The sequence below is a fragment of the Centropristis striata genome, chromosome 17, assembly GCF_030273125.1.
Source record: "Centropristis striata isolate RG_2023a ecotype Rhode Island chromosome 17, C.striata_1.0, whole genome shotgun sequence".
NCBI lineage: Eukaryota > Metazoa > Chordata > Actinopteri > Perciformes > Serranidae > Centropristis > Centropristis striata.
In genome coordinates, this window is record NC_081533.1 from 15,769,825 (window position 1) to 15,797,681 (window position 27,857).

The 27,857-nt window shown below is 36.9% G+C and overlaps 1 protein-coding gene across 4 annotated transcripts in view; it reads left to right on the forward strand.

The window, feature by feature from the left end:
* Positions 1 to 640: 640 nt before the first annotated feature.
* si:ch211-200p22.4 (phosphatidylinositol-binding clathrin assembly protein) overlaps positions 641 to 27,857 on the forward strand; it is a 140,715-nt gene continuing 113,498 nt past the window's right edge. For 2 of the 4 annotated variants that reach the window (XM_059354317.1, XM_059354319.1), the window contains exon 1: positions 641 to 1,884. In XM_059354317.1, the coding sequence (XP_059210300.1) occupies positions 1,755 to 1,884 (130 nt within the window). In that variant the 5' untranslated portion in view covers positions 641 to 1,754. The remainder of the gene's footprint in view (positions 1,885 to 27,857) is intronic. The other 2 variants (XM_059354316.1, XM_059354320.1) reach the window with 1 other exon arrangement.

The following is a 27,857-nucleotide window of genomic DNA, read 5'->3' on the forward strand; positions in this document are numbered from 1 at the left end:
CTTTCAAGTCACTTCTCAAAACACATTTTTACAGACTTGCATTCATGTGATGTTGGCCCTTCTAAATTGTGCCGTATGTGTATAAGTGCATGTATGTGTATATGTATATATGTATGTGTGTGTATATGTATATGTTATATATATATATATATATATATATATATATATATATATATATATATATATATATATATATATATATATATATATATATATGTATGTATGTATGTATGTATGTATGTATGTATGTATGTATATATACATACATATATATGTATGTATATAAATATATATATATATATATATATATATATATATATATATACACATACATATATGTATGTATATATGTATGTATATGTATATTTATGTATGTGTATATAATTTCTTCTTCATTATTGATTCATTATTTTCTTATTTTTGCAGAGTTTCATCCATGCTTGTTCTGTCAAAGCACTTTGTGAACACTGTTTTTAAAGGTGCAATATAAATAAAGGTATTATTGTTGTTATTATTATTATAAAGTGATACAAAGTGGAGAAGTGGAAGTAGTGAAAAAAAGAGATAGGATTTCAAGCTGTTCTAGATTCCGAGGCAGCCAGGGGCCCCTGAAGGCAGCACAGTTGTGAGATCAGCTGATTTTCTACGCTGCCATTTTGTCCGGCAGAGCAGCGAGCAGCCAGTCAGACAGCCAGAACAGAGAAAAAACCACCGGAGAGACTTTTAGAGACAGACAGCACGGCAGCACGGCACAGGACGGGACTGTCTGTCTGTCTGTCGGCGGTAAGGAACCGGGAACCAGGCGGTAATGTGGAGTCGACAGCCGGAGGACAGCAACAACTGAGCCCGAGGACCCAGAGAGGGAAATAAGCGGAGATCATTGTGAACTTAGCGGCTCCAGCGGCTCCGCTCTTCGGCCACAGACGCTCCGGCAGTCGGCTAACTCCCCGCTAGCTCCTCGGCTAACACCCGCCGCTCGTCGCGTCTTTTCTCACCGGGGGAAACCGCACCTGTCCCGGCTGTCAGTCAGTCACTATCCTCTTAAAAGCTCAAAACAATGCGCTGCTCCACCCTGAGAGACTTTTCACGCCCGTGGGGTGGTTCAACACACACTTTGCCGAGCCACCAGTGAAAAGCTAAAACAAGTTGACGTGGAGGAGGAAGGAACTCAAGATTTTTTTTTTTTCTTTTCTGGATTGATTTTCTCCAAGCTCCAAGTGATTTCATACGGATTACTTTTGTTTCTTGTTGCCTAGCCCTTGTTAGCCTACTCTCAAACACAAAACAAATCGTCCAGGTTACAAAACCAGCCAGTTAAGTATGTTTATTAGTGGCCAGAAAGTAATTTCCAGTGTTTACAAATTCCACAGTGGGACTCTTTCCTGGTTGGACGGAAACATTAGCTAACACACACTAGCTCAGATTAGTGTCGTCGTGTTGTGTTTACTAGATAGATAGTTGCCAAACAATTTAACTATACTGCAAATCAGCTGTTGATTGTGGTTTAAAGCCAATCTTGTACCTGCAGTTTTTTTCTCCACCAGTGATCTGACATTACTGCAGACTGCACAGGTTTTGTACGCACTTGTAACTAAAAAAAAAAAAAACACACAACAGTGGGTGTCTGATCGCAACCCTTTACCTCCACTTGACAGTGAAGTCACGTTGAGTTGTGTCCCCCAGGGAGTTGATCCATTGATCGGATCGTTATTGTGCTATTTTAGCTGATTGAGGAGAGCAAAGAGAGAGAAGAGATGTCGGGCCAATCTATCACGGATCGGATCGCAGCAGCGCAGCACAGCATGACCGGGTCGGCTATCAGCAAGGCTGTATGCAAAGCCACCACACATGAAGTCAGTGGACCCAAGAAGAAACACCTTGACTGTGAGTATGCTTTTCTTTTTTAAGGTGTTGTGTCTGTGTGTTGTCAGCCAGCTGCAGAGCTTCAAATGCAGACATACCAGCAGGGCCGCTTCCAGGCAGCAGATATGAGGGGCAGACAGGAAGGTGAAGGGGGCACCACTCTTTTTTTTTTTTTTCCTGTGCTTATAGTAACGATGCTTTCTTCATTGGTCTATGTGTCCACCCCAACCTGGAGAAGTGGATTACACTTTGGCAGGCCTCTACCTTCAGACCTGGAGACTAAGCTCCTGCTGGTTTAGCTCTTAAGGTCACTGAGGCACGTAAACCCCCTGACCACAATAAGGGGGCAATCGCCCAGGACGGGAAACTGAAAAATAAAAATAAAATAAATGAATGAAACAAAATAAAACATCCTTCATCCAGATTTCAATCAACTATCGTGTGTCCCTTTTTAGGACGATTTTTCTGCTACTGCAGATAATTTGACAAAATTATATAATAGTCTGTATATATATGTATGTATGTATGTATGTATGTATGTGTATATATATGTATGTATGTATGTATGTGTATATATATATATATTTATATTATATGTATTATTTTGTCAAATTATCTGCAGTAGCGGGGGGCTGGTGGCTCGTTAAGGAGTAAGAACGAGTCTCCAATAACAGCAGAAAAAGTCGCTGGATTTGTTGCAAGTCTTTTTTGTCATATCTTTGGTTTTACATGACCTGGGAATGTCAATGTTGAATATTTTTTTGTTAAACTTCACGTGATCTGATCAGGACAGCACGATCATAGACCCCAGAGGATTAATCAGGATTATTCATCATGTTAGGGAAAACATCTGTATTTTTTTATTGCACTACTTTTAAACAAACAATAGGAACTGTTTTTAGTGTCTGGTGCTTGTTGTAAACAAACAGAGATCGCTAAATAAAAAACACCTCCTGCAGCAGCAGCACATACACACTGTACTGCTACAGAGCTAACTGTTAGCCTGTTAGCAATTTGCAGACTGGACGCTAAGGGGTTAACATCCCCTCTGGCTCTGCAGCTGGGAGAGACTGCAGCAGGAGGACTGACAAACATTCCTTCACACACTACCTGGCTGGTTGGACAGGCTGGGTTTGAAGATTTGAGCTCCTCTACAGCCTGTTTATGATTTGTTTACTGACATAACAAGTGACACATTAGCTTCTTATTAATATATTGATCAGTTATCCTTTAATTCCTCTGCAAATGCCAGATAAATAAGTGGCATCCTGAACATTTCCATCCTGACCACCAGCTAAATCTATATCACGATTCAGTAACTGTACATCTATATGGATTTATCTATTAAATCATCACTGATCCACCAATAACCAATGCAAAAGTAAAAATGTCAATACATCATCTTTAAAGGTGCAGTATGTCTAATTTCCAGGTGGTTAAACAAGGAGACTTTGTCACAGGTCATCGACCCGAGGTGTCAGGATTTGACAATCTGGAGCTCCAGATATGCATTTATTTTGAAATTCCTACTTTATTTTTTAGATTAAATAAAGATGAAATAGATTGCTTTTCACTTAAATGACCGGAAAAAGCTCAGTAATAAAATTGTCAAATGGTGTTTTAGTTGCTTTTTGTGCAGTGATTGTGCTAAATGGGCGCATAATATTATATTGTATCAACCCCAGGCCTCTGAATTAAATCAACATGGTATCATGGCAAATTTTGTGATATCAGCAAACATCGTATTGTTGGCAAAAGGATCAATATAGTATCATATGGTGATGAAACTTGTGATTTCCACCGATACTCTGTAATTAAAGCCAAAAACGAATGATTGTCTTTATATTTAAGCTGACAGTTACTTTTGCAATCGATCAGTTAATTTTCAATACTTATCGAGACCTATATTACTGCCATTTAAAAAAATGTTTGCATTGTGATGACTTATTGCGATGTATTATCTTTTTTAATTTGCGTATTGTATCCCCAAAGTAAATATTTTTTTATAAAATTAAATAAAAAAACATCAGCTTGGCACCATCTCATGGACTGAAAAATCAATTGTTTTATTTATTAATTACTTTTTATAAATGCCAAACAGCTTCATTTTTATTTGCAATATTAATAGTTTATATAATAAAATATAAATACTACTTTCACACATTATTTCAATATTATGCTGTTTAAAAAAACCAAAACTGTATATGATATTTTTTAAGTGATACTGTTGTCAGCAAACTGTTAAATGTTTTTTTTAAATTAACAATGCAAGATGTTTAATTTTTATTATGTAAAAAAAGGAAAAAGCTGCACCAGCAAATATTTGTGTTGGTTTTTTTTTTTGGCGAGAAAAATTACTAATCGACTAATCTGTTATCAAAATAGTTGGTGATTAACTTCGTCGATTGACTAATACATTATTCATCGACTTATTTAATCACTAAACTCAGTTTATGTTAAAAGAAAATCAAGAAAAACAACAATATTTGTTATTTCAGGGCCTACCTCAGTTACAAAACTCTTCTAGCAGGTTCCTGTTTTACAGATGTCAAATAAAATCAGACACAGAGACGCAACAACACAAGTGACAGAATCAGCAGAAACAACTCAGGAAGGAAAAAGTCACCTTATCCCCAAGAAGAGACAAAAATCCAGAGCTGTATACCCAGAAACCTCTCACATACTGCAAATTCCTGGATGTTATTTCTCCAGATTCCTGGTTGTCATTTCACATTTTTCTCTGCTGTTAACGAGTGGATTAAGTTGCCAGTAAAACCCACTGAAATTAAACTGAGTCATGTCGAAGGTGGCAAATGATGCAAGTGGGACCAACAACAAAAGAAAACATGAACGCAATGCAAGGAAAACATTTATTGGAAATTAAAAAAAAGAGTCATAATGCTGTTCGACATTGGGTGATTCTCATGAAGCCAGTCTAAGTTCTGTCTGTGAAGATTATAAGGACATACTTTATTAAACTAAATATATTTCACTTTTATATGAATGGACAATATAGCCATAATGAGGCACAATTCATTGTTTTGGGCTAAAATAATATTTTCTATATTTTTGAACGTATTTTTGATGCACAAATTCATTACCGTAATGCATCCAGATAAAAATGTCATGGTTTCCCCACACTTATCTATAATAAATGTTTAATAAGCTTTATAAAAATATATGCTCATTTGTTTAAAAATGTATAATTTAACAGAATATAATCAAACATAATGTTTTTTAGCAATGTATAAAGAACAAAATCTGAATGAAAATTGATGATAAAAATGGTTAAATGTTCAGTAATGATAGAATCATTTGCATTAAGATATGTGTAAATTTTTATAAAATACATTTTGGTGATACCAGCTAACCTTGAGCATATTTAAGTGCTTGCCATAGAAAAAAAACTTTTTATTTTTATTTTTTTTTATTATTTAAAAATGTGTTAATAATAAATGTATGCTCACAGTGTCTCTAAAAATGTCAGAAAATCCATAAAAAATGTAATGCCTTGCTTAGCCTGCTGCCCCTGCGACCCGGCCCCGGATAAGCGGACAAGAATGGATGGATGTATGGATTATAAATTCCTATTAAACAGTGACTTTAGATTGTATATGTTATAAAGGGTCAAAGAAAGTATATAATCAATGCTGTTGGATTTTTGCTATGAGCTGCACCATGTTCATGAGAATCACCCCAGTTACTGGGGCGAAATGTGCTGAAGTTTTTGTTTTTTTCCGGGAAGCGGCCCTTTGTCGGCACGGTAACCGCACATGTTTGATCGATGCTTCGCCTCAGCTGCCTCACATCCGTCAACTGCTCCTCGCTGCTCACAAGACTCAGCTGCTGACGTCCACCAAAAGTCATGTATTGTCTCGGCTCTTTTGTGAACTTGGCCCAGACGCCTACAGCCAATACGCCGCGTCAAGCTTAATCATTGTAGGATATTGATTTCTCTGTGAGAGGAACGACCTCGGTGCCGCGGGGGGGAACGGTCACCGGGCACCGCGTTGCACGAAGGCCTGATTGTCGTGTTGTTTGTCCGGTTTGATGATTTCCCCACGAAGGTAACATCCAGGCTGTCGGGTTCATTGTGTTGGCGGTATTGTGAGGCGGGGAGGAATAAAGGCAGGTTATAGGTGAGGTCGTCATTCAGACAGGCAGGTAGTCAATTTGTGAGTCGGTTAGCGAGCTGAGGGTGCTGGCAGGCAGTGTGTTGGATCATTACTCAGTCAACTAGCCAGCCGGCTGATCCAACCACCAGATAATGTAATGAACACAAGCAGCCAGATAAGATTCATTCATTCAGTCAGCTCTATTCATACTACAAATGATCTGACCGGAGCTCTAACAGGTGTCATTGTACCCAGAATGTATGGGCTAGTGAATGTAGTCAATGCTCTACTTTTTCATGAGTTCCCAATGGAAGTCTTAATAATCAATAAATCACGCCTGTTATCTTAGGGCTGGGCGATATATCAATATATTGATATATTTTTAAATGTGATATGGAATTAGACCATATTGCATTGTTCAATCAATGTAGTTCAACTTTTTTTCTTTCTTTATATATAAATGCTGCCCTTACTAGGGTTTGTCATATATAGTTATTTTGTAATATTCATTATTCTTTTCTCATATAAATATGTTTATTTCAGAAAAAGTATTTTTTAGGCTATTTTTATTTAAGATATTTTTCTTTATTTAAATGTGCACTTTATGGAGCTTTGATTTAGAAAAAAGGTGCTTGTGTGGTTATACAGTATTTATGTTCACTTAAATAAAAAGTTTCAATAAAACTACTTGTGACATGTCATAGTTTACTTTGTCTGAACATTTGCTCTCACTTTGCGATACAAATATCAGGATATATATCATATATCGACATTCAGCCTAAATATATCGGGATATGACTTTTGGTCCATATCGCCCAGCTCTATGTTATCTAGAGATATTGTTCACAGATGCCTTCAGTTTTTCCAGAGTGATAAAATATTTCTATAGGCCACAACTGACATTTAAAGGTATTATATGTAACTTTTCAGTATTAAAATGTCTTAAAATGACAAGAACTATGTTTTATATATACAGATTAGACTAGATGGTTTTCTTGAAAATGCTTTAAAATTAAATGTACCTTTAGTTGTACCAGGCCTTAAAATGAACAATATATTGAAGAAAAAGGGTGGTCTAATAAGTTTTTCCATGACTGGATATACTTCCATCAATAAGACCGATCATAGTCAGTGGATATATTGGTTTTGCTGGTGGCACAATCTTCATAATTCCAGACACATCCAACAGAATACATCTGTTATATCACAAAAATACCTTTCAAATTACAAGCTACAACAGTTGAAATTCGTGTGGTGTCGGAATAATCAGAAAAATTAGTTTCCTGATCATTGTCCTTGGCACACCTGAACCGTTTCCTTTGTGTTGTTTATACGCTTCAATAAAATACAACATCTCTTTTCTGTAGCATCCATGTTGTTTCCATATTACAACTTAAAGCTCATTAACACAGGGAAGTTGGAAGATTAGCTTATCAACTCCAGAAATGGGACCATATAAGGAGGTTTGCACCAATGCCAATGGTGTCATTCTAGCTGTTGAACATCCTATATATAAAACTCCTCCAGTGTGATGTAACAAGGCCTCACAAAACATCTTACTTTGCTAGTTTTCCCAAGTCTGTTCTCACACATTCACACACTCTGAGTGTCCTTCTCATTCTTTACATGGTTTTGAAATCTGCAAACATGATGAGTTGCCCAATAACTGCCAAAGTCTGCAGTATGTTTTTGCAGAAACAGTCAAAAACTAGGACGGGAAGTGAAATCCAAGCATGACTTGTTGTCAATCCAGACACATTTAAGCTACCTTAAATGTCAGGAACCAAACTGCAGTCCAAATGCACTGGATTTTTGGCGCAATCTGGATGCATCTGGATACAAGATGCTGCAGGTTTGAACAGGGTTTGGGGGGCAGTTGCCAGATAGCTAGCTAATGTGTGAGTCAGCTCACATGTCCACTGGTTAGTGAATTGTTTCCCTGCAGAGCCATTTATCAGCAGTAAAAGAGAAACCTAAGAGGCTTTGACATTAAAAGCCTAGGTAAGGTTGTGGTGTTGCTAACGCTGCTACACACAGTCAAAGCCACCTACACAAACCCACACAACCATCACTTTCTATAGCTCCCCCCTTGGGACAATTTCACCGCAAGCAGCTGTGACTGTCTGACAGCAAGCTGTGAATGATCTCACCGGCATATTTGCATCTAGACCCAATAACAGAATAACCCCAGCAGAAGCCTTTTAGCACCACCAGCCAGCAGTGAGCGTGCAAAGGTTTGGGGGTCTGCTGTTAGCGGGAGCAGCCGTGACATTCATGCACCACTGGCGAAAATAAGTGCCGTTTTAAAGCCATTTAGTGTCATGACTCGGACTGTCCACCTCAATTAACCCTCAGCTTGTGAGTCGGGAGGCAAAAATGTCGAGGCTTCCCATCCGTTTTGAATAGCTCTTCTATTTATGGAAATTATCGCCATAAAAATCAATGAGGGAGGGTTCAAATGTGGCAGAATAGGCCTGTGTCTGCTCGCACACCCAGTTATGGTGTCTTTATACCAGCCTTTTATAAGCAGGTAAGTGATGCCATGTCACACACACGCATAAACACTTAAGGAGGCCACTTCTTTCCACTTTGGCATCATTGAAACGCTGATTGTTTCACCATCTTACAGCTGTTGAGAGAGAAGTTGTGACATTTAAACTGAAGTCTAGTTTCCCCCTACACCGGCACTTTGTCATGGCAGCAAACCAGCCAACTGGCTTGTGTTAAATGGGCTTTAGTTGACAAGAGGAAGTTGGATGGAGAAATGGGCTGCGGCCTCAGTAATGGTGGTGTTTTTACAACCCTGGTTTATGCGGGTTGAACTGGGCGTTTCTAAGAAGTAGTGAATGGGACTCTAATGAAGCTTCCCAGTAATCTGTGTTTCATTCGTTCTTTCCATTTTCAATTGGCAATCAAAAATCAAATAATGAAAAATTGACTTGTTTTGTTATTTGTTTTTTTTAATTATAACACATAAAAAACGAAAAAAATGCTTGTTTTTTCATATTTCAATATTAGGCTCAGATCAAAAATACCAAATGGAAAAACAGGCACAAGGACTGAATTTGATTTTAATATTTTAATCTCTGCAGGTAAGAGTTTTATACTGAAACAATAAAGTGTTTATCCTTCATGTCAGCTCGCTCTGAGCAGTTTACATGAATTTACCATAAATATCACAATATTGGTCACTACATTATATATTATTAGAGAAGCGAATGACAGCTCACTTGACCGCAGTCAAACCTCCTGGTCACGTAAACCCGACCAATTAAATATTAAAATCAAATTCATTCCTGGTGCCTGTTTTTCCATTTCGTATTTTTGATCTGAGCCTAATATTGAAATATGAAAACACAAGCATTTTTTCGTTTTTGGTGTTAAAAAAAACAAAAATAATCAGTCAATTGTTCTTTATTTGATTTTTGATTGCCAATTGAAAATGGAAAGAAGGAATGATAATGGAATATCCAATAATCTAAATGAAGGACAACTGGGAGAATTGTCTTGTCCCTTTGCCATTTATCTTATACCTTATACCATATACTGAATGACTGGTGGGAAGTTTCTGCAGCATTTGACCTTTTGTGAGCAGTTCACACTTTAACATCACATGAGAGGAACTTGCTAGTCATGATGTGAGAGTCTTGGGAGCCACATAAATGTAGGTGCGAACAAAGTGACGTAAGTGGCGGAGTAAAGCTGCTCCCACCCCGGCTTGGTTCAGAGACAGTTGTGTCCGCTTGATGTGCTGTTGACGGCCTTCTTCACCACTAATCTCAACCATTTGTCTTCTCTGTCCACAAAATGTACATTTGTCTTTCAAAGGATTGAAGAAGTGGAAGAGGGAGGATGAGTTGATGGGAAATCAACTTCAGAAACGCAACGTTCAAGATCACAAACCCATCATAAAATAATACTAAATAGTCAAATGACTAATCCATTGTCAGTTGGTGTAACCACTATTCCCCCCCCCATAGAAATCTGATATCTATATATATATATATATATATATATATATATATATATATATATATATATATATATATATATATATATATATATATATATATATTAACAAAAGTGAACTAAAATTAGAAAAAAATACAATCCATGTTTACATTGCAACATTATGGTATATAACAAATTTTGCATAATTTGTCAAAACTTAAGAAAAAATGGTTGTTTTAAGAATATGTTCTGCTCAATATTGATGAAATGTGTAAATGTAGAAATGTTTTTTAAAATGAAGTAATTAAATGTATAAGTCCACCTAAATACACTGTAGGTGGAAAAAGTTTCTGTAAATATATATATTTATAATTAGTTTGTGATTTCACCATTTGACATCTTGTCATTGACCCAAAACCGGAAACACTATTCGATAGTCACTGATAATTTGAAGATTGGGCAACTGTAGGAAATAAAATACTGAGCCGAACTGTACCTGCCACACGGACAAGATGATTGTCTTGTCTTCTATTTACTTTTTTTATAACATAAAGATTTGAAAATCGTGAACCATTACTCGTCGAAAATAGTAGAAAGCAGCATGTAAGTCACTAAAAACATTTGATATTGCTTAAGACATTTACTAGTCGATTTTTTTTTTTCAGGGGGCAGGCGGGAAAAACCCATACGGGGTTTCACTTATATGTTTTGTTATATTTTGAGAAGCTCAGCTACTACGTCGCAGCTGTGAAAGAGCTGAAAAATAAGATTTGTACCTCAATTATGTACTTTTATTAGTCAAAAAATATATACTTTTAAAAACGGCACAAGAATAAGTTCCATTTAGAAACTGGTATTAAAGTAAAGGTACCATTATTTAACATTTTTTGAGGAAAATACCAAGTCCTACTTGCAAGCCTAAGTCAAAACGACCATTTGTCAGACATCATGCTGTTCTTCACAGAAACCCTACCCACAGCTTTTGGCTCAGCAGCTTAGTGAAAGTATCCTGCTATTGAGGACATGGTGAGGCCTTTCTACTCAGTAGCAGCTAAGGTTATGGAAGCTTAATACAACATGCCACATCGTTTTTACCAGCTGGCTGAGCTGCCGGCCCACAGGTCCTTTGACAGCTTGTTGTGCCGGGCCATTTTTAGCCAAACCTTAAAACTAGGTTACACTTGCATGACAAATTGATGTGGTGGAAGAGTAGTCCAACACTTTTTGACTGGCTCTGTCAGGGCTACAGTGTGTCTTTGGGTTAGTTTGGGAGACAGACAGTAGGTTATTGAGTTGAGGTTTATGTGCTGTGTGTTTGATCCTCCAGTGAGTCGGTGCCCATTTAAACTTTACAGCTCTATTTCAGACAGGAGCTGCTGGGTCACCTTGACAGACCTGTTCATTGTGTGTATGGGTGGGTGGATGTGTTACTTCCGGGATTATTTCAAATACGCCATATAAACATCATGAATAGAGTTTCTGTTTTACTCATAGGTCACTTTGAAGTTCATAAAATGATCCAAGGAAACATCACTTGAAATAATTTTTAGTATACTGTTTTCTTTCCATTGAAGTGTCATATTTCTGTTGTTCATGGTGCACAATTTTTTTTTCAAACTTCTCTTTATTGTTTTTCTTTTCTTTCATTCACATACAAAAATAAAGAATGTACATGTTCATTTATGCTTAAAATCAACACGAAAGAACAGAATGATAGTAGAAAAATAAAAGCAAGAAAAAAACACCAAAAAGAAAAACAAACAATCAAACAAACAAAAACCTAGGTGGAGTCAAATCAAATGTCAAAACAAAAATAAGGTTTCCAAATAAGAGATTTAAATATTAATTATACAACTCGGAGGCTGTCAAGTTTTCCAAAATTTACATTTGTTCATTTTTCATGGGCTTATATTTAGTATAATAGTCCATAAATGGCTGCCATGGCGCACAATTTTAAAAGAGAAGTCTGTAAAACTGTTGACAGGACATCTTGAAGTACAAATAAGATCAATTCATTTTCTGTTATGAATTTTTGCTATTAGAAAATAATCATTGGTTCCTCTTGATGCATCAGAATTGTATTTTTATAGATGAAACAGAATCCACTACAGCCTCTAAAAAGACCTTGATGTTTTAAGACTGGTTTTATGTTAGTTACTCCACATTGCTGCAGTTTCAGGACCACCTGTTGCTGTGAGTGAGTCTTTTTTTTGTCATTACCACGAGTGGACCAATGAAATAAATGGTTGCCAACGGTTGTCCTCACTCGTTTTGGTAATTTAAGACAAACACACCACTGAGCATAAAGTGGTCACACTGGAGAAAATGGCTACAAGTCTAAGTGGTGGCACTGTGTCCAGTTATATGATACTAAACGGCATGTTAGGTCCTGCTAAATTTTCCTATTCATTTTTTTTTTTTTTACAGGGCAAATGTCCTTAATTGTAAAAAGTCTTGTTTGTATCACTGTTCATAGGCATATCAAAGAACCCTGGGTCTTAAATGTCAGTCAAATGACTGTCATGGGAAACGCCCACTAAAAGCCTAAAGTTTCGATACCATTTGCACAAATATGTGGATTCTAGCCTCTTTTGAAAAAGAAAAATATACACAATAGCTGCAACAGCCTTAACCCCCTGGAGTCTCCAAAAGCACCAAAGCATGACTTCTTCATCACATCCAGACTAGAAAACAAAGCAGCGTGGAGCCCTACTGTAAATTTACCTCTAAAGTTCTGGCTGTATGATAGTGTTTTGAAAGTTAAAAAAGAAAAATTCAAAATCACATTTTATATTGGACTAAAGGACTAAAAAAGACACAAAATGACCAAAAAAGAAACAAATGAGACAAGATTACCAAAAAACACACAACAAAAGACATGAAATGACCAAAAACGTCACAAAAAAGACACAAAAAGACACAAAATGACCAAAAAAGACACAAAATGACAAAAAAAAGACACAAAATTACCAAAATTGTAACGCTAAACACACAAGACACAAATAAAATAGAGTACCACTAGAATAGAAACCAGAGTTGGATGACAGGATCACACACAATCACAAGATCACATTTATGTTGGTTTTTCTTTTTGGTTCAAAATGTTTTAATCCAGTAAGTCAGAATAAAAAATCAACTATTACCAGGTCATATAGGTGAGGTTGTGCTGAAAAAAATTATACCAAAATGGCATTTAAACATTTTTTAAGTGGTGTATACAGGCAGGATGAAAAGGATTCAAAAATGGACGAAATAGCCCAAAACTCCATAGAGTTAAAGTCAATTATAGAAGAGAATCCAAATCTCACTTCCACTCAAAAGATCAATATTTGTGCGTTTAAATCTTGATTTCTCCTTTATATTTAGTGTTTTCCTTTTCTGTCACTCTAGCTTTTATTCTTCTGCAGTCTCATTACACAATGTACACATGGAGCGATTCATCACCATCAAGTGAATGCCGCCAAAGAAAGAATTCAGGGAATTGAAAAGGTTCAATGTGAGTTTGAGGACATTAAAGAGTACAAATAGTCCTGCTTATTTCCTGCCATTTGTGCAGCATTGATTCCAGCCCTGATAGAGCCGCTGCAGGGTGTAGCTGGTAGTAACATTGTGGGGACGCCTATGTCTTAAGTGATTGTTGGTGGGTCTAATGCTATCTAAACAGAGCGGGGCAGCCCCTCCCTGGCTGCAGAGCCCAGATAGGCCCAGTTTAGACTACCAGGCAGGAAAAAGGCTTACTGCTGACTGTCTGGATACGTCTGTTTTAAGTGAAGCCCGAGGGATTGCCCGCAAAGTGTCGAGTGTGTGAGACTGTGTGTGTCTGTGTGTGGGAAGAGGGATGAATTGCAGCGGTGTCTCTGCCTCCCGTGAGAGCGCTTCAGTCTCTTTGAGTGTGTATGGGATCACTTGCAGACACACTACATAGTTGGTGAATTTGCAATACTGACTGTAGTGATTGAGTGAACAAATATCACGGCACACTGGTGCACAATTCACATTATTTAACAGGACGTCGGCTGACCAGAGTGTGCTATAAAACACCACAAAGGAGAAGCAATATTAGCCGGCTTTTTATTGAGAGACTAATACATAATTCAGGATCTATAAAAAATATCTTATACATTACTTAAAGTCTTTTTAAAATAACGGGGCTTTAAATCGGCCGGCTGAATTTGATTACATAAGTCATGTTAATGCTACAAAGACCTAATGTAATGAAGTCTCTTCTGCATGATTCCACACATTTTCCCCCTCGTTTACTCGTTTATTGTTAAAATAATAAAGTTAACCACATCTTCTACATCCAAAGTCCCCTCATCAGCCGTAGCATAGAAGCTATACTTGTACAGACGTCAGTGCTCCAGATATACCTGAATAATAAATGTTTCTTAGAAGTCAATATGGATGAGTGAGTGGCAGGTTACTATTAAATCTTAAAGCTACACTGGCTCCATTTCTTTGGTTTGCTGGTCTGAAATTTCACTATTTTGGTTCACTGTAACTGCTCTCAACAACTTTATTTCTAGCTGCGGCAGGCAGTTGTTTTCAGTTGTAAAAACTCAAAGAAACCCACTGTAGATTACCTGCCCATCACCAAGTTGCAGCCAGAAGTGACCATATTTGGATAAGAGGGTGTTGCTAAGCTATTAGCTAGCACTAGGGCTAGCTAGCTGGTGCAGGTTGTGACTTTTAGTACAACTGAACGTGGTAAAATACATTTTTAGACCTCCAAAGTGTTACAATTAACAATGAACTGAAAGCACAGTGCTAAATCTGGTTCTTAAATGAGAAAAATGTACACAATGCACCATGACAGTGACCTGTCAATCACAAGGAAGCTCCGCCCTAAAGCTTTATCGTCTCTTATTCTGAATTGGATCATTTACAAATTAACATCATGCTGTGTTGAATACCTACTGATGAGACCATAATTACTTACTTACCATTACTTAAAGACACAAAATGACCAAAAAAAGACACAAAATGACCAAAAAAAGACACAAAATTACTTTAAAAAAAGACACAAAATGACCAAAAAAAAGACACCGGTAGCAGATACCTTTCTTTTTGTTAACGTCGTCATGGAAACAAGTGAAACAAAGCTCCAGCTTGCGCAATAAAGGGACCTTCCACACACAACACTGTAAAGTGCCATGCATATAAAACTCACATTAAACTTTCATATCAAGGTGGGGGGCCACAAAATATTGTCACGAGGGCCGCAATTGGCCCGTGGGCCGCGAGTTTGAAACCCATGATATAGCGGATTCTTCAAATGTTGCCAGAATCAAATCCCTTTTTTTACGTTCTCATTTTACACATTGAGTGTATTAAGTAATGACAGTACATGGTTTTTAAATAGGCTTTGTCTGTGTGTGTGTGTGTGTGTGTGTTTGGGAACATTCAGTACTTCTGTTCCCGTTCTGATGTCTGGTTATTTTTAGCCGCCGTGTTCTCTCAGGATCCTTTGGCTGGGTTCAACTGCTTGTTTTTTTTTATTCCCGCAGTCTACCTGCGTGCATGTACGTCTGTCTGCCTGTCTCTGCCGGCATCACTCTCTTTTTCTGTCAGAAAGTGGTAGACGTTCCCCCAAGACGTTTGTGCAGAGACATGCACGCTGAGACTTCAATCCTATTCACTTGACAAGATTTCCCGAACCCCCCCCCCATGAAAACATGGCAGTTGGAGACGGGAGAGTTCGTCTGTCCCTAATTCTCAGTCTCTCTATATTTCAGTGTGTGTGACTAAGACAGACAGAAGAGAAACCACTCTTATTTAAGACCTCAAGGGGAGAATTAAAGCTGTGGCACTATTAATAGACCGACTTCTGGTGACATTTTATCTTAGTTTCTTCACTACCTGCCTCCTTTTTATACCCTCGTTTTTAATCCTCTCTTTATTTCTTCTCTTCCCAAACCTCCCTTCATCTTCTCATCTCTTTTTCCATCTGTCCTCCCACCTAACTCCTGCATTGATCTCACATATTCTAGTCTCCAGGTACAGATTCTGATGCCGAAACTCTAAATTTCGGCAAATATCGATCATTGATTCGAGCAGTCCCCAAATGAAAATCTAACCACCTTACTGTTTGGGATTATTCTTTAAATAAAAACCAAAACCATCACTTCTTAACTCCTAGTGGAAGCTATTATACATTAACCTTTTAATTTTGTTCTATTATTTCCTTTAATTTTTTGTTATTATGCTGATATAGGTTGCGTGTTTGTCTTTTTTCCGGATGCATCTGTTTGATTTTGCTAATTTTTTTGTGGTTTGTTTGTTTGTGTATTAATGACTTATGGCTTGAATAGATACTCTTGTAGCCTACTGCAAGTAATTGCAATTTTCCTGGTTAATCAATTGTTTGTTTTGGGTGAAAAATGCCTGTCAAAATGTATGAAGTCCTCAAATTGCTTATTTTTCAGTCCTAAACCCAAAGTAATTCAGTTGAATCACGTAAGGCAAAGAAACACTAGGTAAGATAGAACTAGAGAATTAAAAAAATAAAATAAAATGGAATGATTTAGGGCTGGGCGTTATGGACTAAAAGTCATATCCGATATATTTAGGCTGAATATCGATATACGATATATATCCCGATATTTTTATTTTTAGTAAGACAGAATTATTAGAAAAAGACACCAAATTACCAAAAAAAGACACAAAATTACCAAAAAAAGACAAAAAATTATATATATATAATAAAAAAGACACAAGATAAAAAAAAAAGACACAAAAGTACATTAAATAACATTTCCACTTCTTCCGGTAACAACAACACGGCAGATAATAAACGGTCCGGTAGCAGCTGCCTTTCTTTTTGTTAATGTCGTCATAGAAACAAGTGAAACAGCTCCAACTTGCGCAATAAAGGGACCTTCAACACACAACACGGTAAAGTGCCATTCATATAAAACTCACATTAAACTTTCATATCAAGGTGGGGGCCACAAAATAATGCCACGAGGGCCGCAATTGGCCCGCGGGCCGCGAGTTTGAGACCCATGATATAGCGGATTCTTCAAACGTTGCCAGAATCAAATCCCTTTTTTATAACATCAATATTGGTTCTCTACTAGATAGAACAGAGAGTCTGGATTAGCTAAGTACACAATTTAGCGGCTCTCTTTGACACATTTTCATTTTCATCATCAGCAAACTGATGGATCGATTTCGAGAATAAATACAAGATTAGATGAGCTGAAAAGAAAATTTTGTCAAAACACCTTTCTTCTGTCCATATCTTTGTCTCCTTTTCACAAAGTTTTCCATCAACTCTTGAGTGACAATACAGAAAAACAGGAAGCAGTCTGTTCATTCTGCTTATTTTTACCTTCTAACACAGTGAAAACCACTATTAAATTGTTGTCATTGCCATTTCTATGTCCGGCTTGTCAAACAACTGCACAAGATTAAAAAAAAAAGATGTGTTTGTGGCTCGTAAATGCTACCTCTCAAGCTGTCCGTCACATCACTGTTTTATTACAGAGAAGTCGCCCGACAGTATAAACATAAATACAGATCAATGATGTTCCCACTTTGGACTTTATTGGCAGCAAAGTGAGCAATCATAGAAAGAATTTGATGTGACGGAGAGTCTGTGAAGGTGTAAGAAAGGCTTTGTTTCCCCTGTCGGCACCACAATACAAGACCTTTCATATTCATCCACTCCTTTTTTTTATTATGAGTATTCACAAAAAGGAACTGTTAGTCACGACTTAGTGTGATTGTAAAGCCTAGAAAAATGAAGGAAAAGATGCTTTTGGTAAAATTTAGCAGGCTTACAATTCGCTTACAATTCTTCACGGCTCTCTCCTCCCCCTCCACGTCCTATCAGGAGGCTTTGAGAGGGGAAGAAAGAGAGAGGGAGGGGTGGACGGGGGAATCCTCTTTTAGAGGCAAACCCTGTCTGCAGTCCCTAACGCAGAAACAGACAGAGGCAAGAAGGAGATTACTAGTACATGCCAGACAAGGTGCTGATACTGCGGAGCGTTAATCTTTAACAGATTGGGGCTGCACTCCTCTGTCTGGCTTTTCATCTGTGTGCTGTCTGTTGGTGTTACTCAGTGCAGATTTTGAATGAAGGTCAGTCAACTCTGCAGCGTAGCCTCGCTCGGTTAGCGGCGTTATTAAACCCAGATAATCTCAACTCCCCGCCGAGTGATTGGAAGCGCAGGTTGGTCAAGCAGTAAGAAACGTCGTCCTTCAGCTGGACGACCAACATGTAAGCCTTCTTCCCGTTGGCACGTATCTATCCACCCTGCCGACGTGTCCTTGAGTAAGACATTGAGTCCCTACAAGCAACAGAAGTGTTGTCCTGTCGTGTAGTTGACCTCGTTAGTTGGACGGCTGTGGCCCAGTTGGTAGAGCGGTCGTCTTCTGGTCGGATGGTTGCAAGGGTACCTTGCGAAAGGTATAGAAACTTTAGGCTTTTAGTGGGTGTTTCCCATGACAGTATTTGGACTGACATTTAAGACCCAGGGTTCTTTAAAATGTAAATTTTATTTTGTAAATGTTTTTTGGGGCAGCTGTGGCTCAGTTGGTAGAGCGGGCCGTCTTCTGACCGGAGGGTTGGCGGTTCGATCCCTGACCATGGCAGCCTACATGTCGAAGTATCCTTGACAAGATCCTGAACCCCAAATTGCTCCGGATGCCGCGTTCATTGGAGTGTGAATGAATTCCTAATGATGGCAGGCAGCACCGTTTAGGGTAGCCTCTGCCACCAGTATGAATGTGTGTGTGAACGGGTGAATGAGTGCAGTCTGTAGTGTAAATCGCTTCGAGTGGTCGCAAAGCGACTAGAAAAGTGCTATATAAGTGTAATAATAACTTTATTTATATAGCACCTTTCAAAAACAAGTTATAAGGTGCTGTACAACAGAAATAAAACATATCAAGTACAATTTACTGACAACAACAAAATAAAACAAGAAAGGTCCATTTACCTCTAACCTCCTTTGAGAGACCAGCAAAGAATCTTCTTGGTTTTAGTTCTGAATTTAAGTTCTTCAGTCATACAGGAATCCCTCAAAATTCTGGTTATATTAAGTTTTCCAGTGTAGTAAGTAGAAAAGTCAGTCATATAAAGGCTGTTCTGTGTTAATATATTGCACATATGACAATAGGGCTGGGCGATATGGACCAAAACTCTTATCCTGGTATTTTTAGGCCGAATGGCGATATTGTGTGTGTGTGTGTGTGTGTGTGTGTGTGTGTGTGTGTGTGTGTGTGCGTGTGTGTGTGTGTGTACATGTACATGTACATACACATACAACATATATCTTTTTGTAAACATTTTTTTTTTTTTATTGTTTTTGATGGTAAATCTGTAAGTTATTTTTCAGGTAATTTCCTTAAAGATTTGGATAATATACAGTAAATGTCTGTATTTAAAAAAAATATCTGTAGCATAGGTTAGGTTTTTCTTTTAGTTAAATATTTTTAAATATTTTTTTTAATCATTTTTAATTAATTTTTTTAATGCATTTTTTTATTTATTCATTTTCTACAATTTCTTTAATTATGATTACATTTAAAGTTTTACTGTTGGAAATGAAAGTTGTTTAATTTTACATTCAGCAATATGGTGTGTATATTTTGTATTAAAAGTAATTTAGAAAAAAAGAAAGAAAATCCCTATAAAACAATACAGTACATTTCTGGAAAATAACTTTATTTAACAGTGTAGTTAAAATATATTAGGACATTCAGAGGGTACAGTCCTCCGTCAAGGCCAGTGTTAATGAAAGTGAAAAATAACTGAGTTCTTCTTTGGCTCATGCTGCACAGACCATGATTCATGAAAATCTGGGCAGTCATTTTTCTGTAATCCTGCTGTTAGACAGACAGACAAACTGAATTAACCATATTGCTCAGCCCTATTTCAGATATTGTTACATCTCCAAAAACCCTGTTGTTTTTACGAAAAAAAAAACCAGCTGTTGTTGCCAGAACTTTACCGTAATAAATACGGTAGAACTTTTTTAAATAATACGGTAAAAAGATATTGGCACTGTTGATTCATGTTTAAGATTGCCATTTTATTCCATTTTTTACTGTATAAAGAAAAGGTTTTTCCATCAAAAGAAAAGCTGTTTTGCCATATAATTGAAAAGAAAATATATTTTTTTTACCATTAAATATTACAGTATAGAACCATTAAATATTACAGTTTTAGAACTTTTTTTAATATGGTAAAAAGATACTGGCACTGTTGATTTCATGGTTAAGATTGCCATTTTATTCCATTTTTTACTGTATAAAGAAAAGGTTTTTCCATCAAAAGAAATGCTGTTATGCCATATAATTGAAAAGAAAATATAATTTTTTTTACCATTAAATATTACAGTATATTTTTGTTAGAGATATGGTGTTTAGTACATTTAACAGTGAGAAAAGGTATTTTTTACAAAATATAATTACAAAAGTTACAGTGATGGCTTGTGTATATATATATATATTACATTAAATACATATTACAGTGTATTTTACAGTGAAGTAATGTATTTTAAAAAAAACAAAACTGTAAAAAATACTGTTTTGTCTGATATATACATTTACGGAGTTTCATTGTTACTGAAACTGAATTAATTCATTTATCATTTTACAGTCTTTTACTGTCGTGGCTTAGCAGTTTTTGAACGTAAAATCTACAGACATTTTTTACTGTGTACTGTATTCATTAGTCCATTTTGATGATTGTGTGAAGTATAGATTCATTGCCCTGATATTTTAAGCTGAGATGGTGGTGAAATCACTATTTTGTGCAAAGTGAGGAAAAAAATAGATGTTGTAGTAACTTCTTGAAGCAGTTAAGTGATTATATTGGCAGTTGTGTGTCTCTTCAAGGGTTGTCAAAAGTATCGGTACTCAAAGTATTGATACTAAAACGTTGTATCCGGATACGATACTCATTTTCAAAAGTATCGATGAAAAGTGTTGTTTTCTCTCTTGAAGTCCCAGAATGAAGCAGAGAAAAGTCGACTCATCAAGCTTTCCTAATATTGTGCACAGCATACAAAATATTGTTCTAATTGTTATTGTTTATTGTATTTATTCATTTTTTCATGGAAAATCTGTAGGTTATTTTTCAGGTATTTCTCATTTCCTTAAAAATCTAGATAATATACAGTAAATGTCTGTATTAAATATCTGTAGCATAGGTAAAGTTTTTCTTTTAGTTAAATATTTTTTATACTTTTAAATTTTTTTTTTTTTTTACATTTTTATTTATTTTTTACAATTTCTTTATTTATGATTCAATTTAAAGTTTTGCTGTTAGAAAAGAAAGCTGCTTAATTTTACATTCAGCAATATGATGTGTATATTTTGTAAATTTCTGGAAAATAACTTTATTTAACAGTGTAGTTATTCATTTTTTTTCAGACCTGAAGCTTGTTACCATAGTTGCAGTTTCTTTTTGCATAACTGTTTTTATTATAAATATTTAACCTGTGGTTCTGTTAATTTTTACATGTTGCATTTTTCTTGTTGTTAAAAATATTTCTGTTAAATTTTGGGGTCTTTGTTTTTATCCTTGTGTTATCGAAAATGGTATTGAATATTTTCCTGAGTATCGGTATCGAGTTCAAAATCTTAATATGGTGACAAGCCGAGTCTCTTCAGAGTATTTTGACAGAAATGTGTCAACAGACTGTTTTCTCTTCATAGGCGTCTCTGTTAAACGTGTAAAGTCTGTGAGATTTGTCCTGATAGATTCTCTACAGAGCCGTGCGTTTAGGAATTCCAGCTATGTGAGCCTGACCTTCCCGTGGAGGTCTCTGAAGGGACTGAAACTGTGTCAAGCACACAAAGCGAGGCACTGATGTCCCGTCATGCCCGGTCAGGATTTTTAAAAGATGTCAAGATGGGATTGAGCAGCTGATTGCAGGTCTGGTCACAAGGGTTAATCCACCTTAGACACCAGAAGGCTCGTTGAATTATCCAGATCCGACTTTCCAAAATCTTGGTGTTGAGACGGAATGTGAAGTCCTCTGATTGTAGTATCCATGGCAACTGATACCAGCTTTAAAAGCTTTATATTAACCCTTTGGAGTTTAGGGCTATTTTGTTGGTTTTTGACTCTTTTTTTCATTCTGCCTCTATATGTAACTTACATAATGATGACCATGCCATGCCTGGTATCATCTTTTTCAGCAGAACCTCACCTGATTATTATTTTGTCATTTTGACTTACTGGATCAACATTTTGAAATACAAAAAACATGTAAAAAAAAAAAAAAAAAGCACACAAAATTACAAAGAGTACAAATAAAAAACATACAAAAACCAAACATGCATAAAAACACACACAAAACACACCAAAAATTAGAAAAAACCCACAGAACACAAACAACTATGAAAAACACAGATAAAAAGACACCAAAAAAAATCCAAAACACGCACAAAAAAATAGCTCAAAATCACACAAACAAAAAAAACAGTAAACACAAAAGATTGCATTAAAAATGTTGAAAGGAGGAGTCGTCACAACTGCAAAATCGGAAAAATCTCTGCAAAAAAAGTAAAATCATGTCACACTTGGTTGTGGTGATTTTAAACTTTGCTGAAAAAGAGTTGACGCACTAAATTGGACATGGAAACTTGTAGAAAAACCAAAACTTTAGAGAAAAGCTGACAGCAGGGCTCCATGCTGCTTCGTTTTTACCTCATGAAGAAGTCCTGCTCCGGCGCTTTTGTGGACTGAGTTCGATATCGGTGGAGAACAAAAAGGAGCAAAAAAAGACTAAATCTCAGAGCTACTTTTGACAGAAACAGGACGATAATTGAAGCTGTTTGCCGATAGGTTTGTCACAAAAAACATCTAAAAGTTAATAATTGTGATGTTAGTTTTTGCTGACTCCAAATAGCCAAAACATCAGCTATTTAAGGTTTGAATTTTAGCAGTTTTTCACAACTGTAATTGTGTGTCATGTTTAGGAAAAAATAATAATTCTTAATAAGAACACATCAAATGAAAACAACCAAACATACTTTTTCTGTATGAATTTTTTATTCAAACTATGTGTTTTTAATAAATTTAAGTCACAAACCTCAAATACTGTTGCTGTTTTTTTCACTCATACATTATATTAAATTTCTGTCATTATAACTGAGTTATTCTGCACAAAAGACATTTTTGAGTTCCCACTTCTAGCCAGGATTGTCCTGATTCCATAGAGCTGCAGGAATTATATTTTGCAGAGAAATACAAGGCCACAGTGAGTAAAATGTAAAAAGATTAAAAAAATAAATAAATAAATAAAACAGCCTTGAGGTTCAGAGGGTTAATGCGACCATCAGGAGAAGAAAAGCATAATGAGTGACCATGTTACATCATTAACTGGATAAAACGAGAGAGTATGAGGTAAAAATATGTGACAACAAATGTTACAAGAGAAAACAGAGGTGCTGATTGGCCGAAGACGCGCTCTGTGTATCTGCACTCGATTGCTCTGCCTCAACTACCCGGATGTTCGTGGCAGAAAATTTAGATTGAATTTTGCAAACTGAATTAGAATTGTGAGAACTGAATGTTCAGTTCCAAACTTATAAATTAAATTTCAAATTACAATTCAGATTCAGTTTTTCAATGCAATGATTCAAGTTAAGCATTTCAAATTCAAATATAAATAATTAATTCCAATTCAGTTTCTGGTGGCACATATTTCAGCCCATATAAAAAGGGAAAATAGTTCATTTTTCTAGCTGGTAGATGCACCAGACGGACAATGAAATGGAAGAAGAAGCAAGATGGGAAGACAAGTTTGTCTGCAGATCAGTAGAGATGAAGAAGGAGATGAAAGTGTGTTTGTGTGTGTGTGTATAGTGCCTGGAAGCGGGTGGATGTGGGGGGCTTAAAGGTGGATGAGGAGACGAGAGGAGAGTGCAGATAGAAGGTAGCCAGCTGGGCCAGATGTGGTTTGGGTCTCCTCCTCCTGCCCTTCTTCCTCTGCTTGATCTGACCACCTGCTTTCTCTGCTTTATTGCATCAAAGTGTACCAAGCACACACTTCCTCATCAGATCTCGATCCCGAGCTCGCACACTGGTCCCCTTGGTACCAGGAAGTCTCTGTGCTATTGTGGTTCAGTCAAAAGCCCACAGAGGTCAACAGATGAGCAGTGACAATGGAGCTCAGATGGGAGAGGGACAGAGAAAGCCACTGTTGGGGCATGAGATCACATTTCCTCGGCTGCCATTCCTCCCACACGTGTGTTAGTCTGGGTGTCACAATGCTAACTTCTTGTGCAAGGCAGCAATAATCAAACAAGATTGATAGATTCGGAAAAAACATTGTTTTTGTTCAATTTACTCAACTCAACTCAATTTTATTTGTAAAGCACTTTAAAACAACCACAGCCGCAACAAAGTGCTGTACATCAAACAAACAGAACAAGAGACAATAAAATAAATAAAACAGGAATAAACACTAAAATATATAAATAAAAGCAAACCATAAATCAATAAAAACAAGAGCATAGTCTCATGTGTGTTAGCATTGTCTACGACAAAGAAAGGCTTCACATTTTAGGAGCTGGTTGGGTTTTTGCCTCTAATGAATTCATCAATTAATCAACTGATTGTTTCAGCCCTTCTGTCAATACTATTAACTGGATAATCATTTGGTTAATACTAGGGATGGGCAACTCCAATAGGTCTGTTGACGGCTAAGCAATGAAGACGAAGTCATTTTTTCCCCCAGCATTTTGTGAAATTTTCCATGCCATATCATATCTGTGTGCGTCATATGAAGCTACAGCTAGCAGGTAGCTGGCTTAGCATGAAGGTTGGAAGCAGAGAGAAACAGCACCTTGACATTTCTGCTTGTGCATATAATTATAAAGGAGATATGACATGTTAATTAGTGAGAATCAATGGTGCCCTTTATGTTAAGCTTTATGTTGAGGCTTTAATTTCACAGTTACCAAGTAGTGATGATTTTCTCATCTGACTCTTGACAAGAAAAAGGAAATAGGTGATTTTCCCAAAATCTTTTCTTTTGAAGTGTAATCACAATGCAATGTCTTGATAGACGGGTCTAATAATAAACTATTTTATATGAGAACAGATAAAATGAGATATGAAATATAGCAATTCATAAATTATGAGCTTTAAAAATTTGCCAATCACCAGAGATAAAAATCACAACATTTTGTTCGTAGGTTAGGATATGTAATGCCAAAACTAGGGGCGGAAAGAAAATATTTATACTTTTTTTTCGTCACGTGACTGTTGATTTCAGCCAAATCATTCATGGCTTCACAGTTGCAGCAGGGAGTGCAGAAGTTACAGGATCTGATTATTGCATTTTTTTATTGAATTTTTTGACTAAATCTAAAGTGTCATGTAGAATAAAGTAATTTTAATGAAAAATCACAATGTTAAGCTTTGATTTGGTTATTTTTCCTGATGGAAACGTTCGTCACATGTGAGTATCGCAATATTATCGATCCTCAAACAAAATGCTGTTTTAACTATTAGTTTACATGCAACGATTCATAGCAGACAAGATGGCACAAAGAGTATAACAATAACTATGGTTAATGCAAATGTAGGTTCAACTGTTTGTATTGCATAAAAAAGGTTTTATGCAGATGACGGTGTGTTATTTATACAATGACAGTTTTCCGTCAAAATACATTAAAAATGGCCTTGCTTACAGTATCGCAATGTCACTACATATTGAATTGTAGCCCATGCATCATGATACATATTGTATTACCAAATTCTTGCCAATACACAGCCTTAATCCTTCTACGAATCATCTTTTTTGTTGCATTTATTCAGCCTGCCGCTACCTTGAAATGTGTGCTCTTTATCAGAACTAGAGTATAATACCAAGAATCACCATGCAGCTCAATGTAACAAGGTGTGAATATTTATTATCTCCAGATACAAAGGCGGTGTCTAGTTAATAGAGTATGAGGAATGAATTATAAAGAATAAAATTATTATTGTATTAGATTATCTGCTGCATTGCACAGCCGTACAAACTGTACAAGGTCAACCTTACCCAGAATAGACCAATTACTTCTATACAGTACAGTCAAGTCCCCACCAAGACCCTATGCCTCAGCCTTTAAAGTGGGCATGTAGTGAGGATAGACTTTTGACATCGTGTTATATTGTCTTCCACACAAAGCTCCAGTCTAACTATCTTGTAATGTGTCGGCGTCAATTAGCCGGGTCATATTCTTTGTGCAGGTAATTGTGCGCAGGGCGTTGACTTGTCGGTCCGAGCCTCTCAGTTGAGGAGTGTGGAGGACTGAATCTTGTGTATTTTTCCATTTGTGGGCAGAATAATTGCTCGGGGTTTGCTTGGGGAGGGAAAAAAAGAAAGAAAGCATAACCATGTCAGGAAAGTGAAGAGAGATAAAGCGAGGCGAGGAGGCTTGTTGAGCTGTGTGTGGATTCCTGCAAATTGTCCGGATGAAGAGACACTCATGTCTCTCATGTCTCGCTATCTTTTTCCTTCTGCTATCTCTTTCTCATTTCATTCTATTCTCGGTCACTCATCTTATCGTTTTCTGTCTTTCTCCTTCTGTTTGACTAGTATCCTCCCTCATTTCTCTCTCATTTACTCCCTTGCCTCTCTGTTCTCTTTACCCCCTATCCTCATTTTTTTTTGGTGCCATATGTTCGTCTCAATCGCCTCGCCTTTCTCTTTTTCTCCCCCTGGTCTGGGATCAGTGGCATCTAATGCTTACCACTCTGCCTGATTAAGTCAGCACATGTAGCCTCTTTACATTATCACCCGTGCACATACACACTCATGCACGAGCGTCCCCACAGACCTAATCAGTCCTCCTCTTAGTTCTCTCTCTCACACCACTTCCAGACCTAATGAAAAAACATGAGCTCTGTTAAAAGAAGCAGAGATGGACAGGCGGATAGAAAAGGTAGCAACAGAAAATAAAAGAGAAGGGGTGGATAGATTGAAAACAAAGCCAAAAAGTCGCTCTCTATGCCGGTTTCCAGTTCAGAAATATGAATTGTATCTAATCAGCGTCATGCAAAGATATGGAGAAGCAGGGAAACTGAGTTGCAGAGAGGAGGATAAAAGTCAGAGCAAGGCTAGCATTGAAAAGACTCTTTAACATATTCATATAGCCATAGAATTGAAATGGGAGCAGAGCAAACATTATACTGTTTACCATTTCAAAAGGAAACGTGGTTCTTGTTAGTTGATGTGGTGGCACGTCCTTATAGCTGTAAAGTGTTTTACACCGACTAGAACTCAGGTACTCAGGGTATGTAAAAACCCTGACCTATGTCAAATATATAGACGCTGCTCTTTCAGCCTATTTAAATGCCGTTTGTTTTGATATGCAATACACAGCAGCTGCCAACAGAGGTCACTCTCGGAGCCGCTTAGCTTAGAAACACGGCGACTTACAGGATTATTCAAACTAGAAAGCCTCGGCCCGTCATTGGGAATACTTGGGGTTTAATCTTGCTGATAGGTGAGCCAGTCAACATTGACGAAGCTGATTTTTGTCACTTGCAAGCTTAATGGACTGCCTGAGTGTAGCAGAGGGAGACAGCATGGGAAATACAGCAACACAATTTTGAACTGAGTTGGTTTTGAAAAAGCAGACTCTTCAGAATGAAACGGATCACTTTTCTGTGATTTCTGTCCCTTCTGCTCGTACAATGTTGGGTAAAAGGGCATTTGTTTACTCTGCACCTTATGCATGGAATACGTTACAGAAAGACTGGAAACTAACTGACTTAGATTCTTTGAGCACTTTTAAATCCAAACTGAGAGTTATTGAGGCCAATTCCACAAAATGCACTTGTTTCTCATAACACATTTAAGGTCTGTGTCTTATGTAAATGTAAATGTAAACTATAGTTTGTGTGTGCTGCCTCTTGGCCAGGGCTCCCTTGAAAAAGAGGTTCTTAATCTAAATGGGATATTCCCTGGT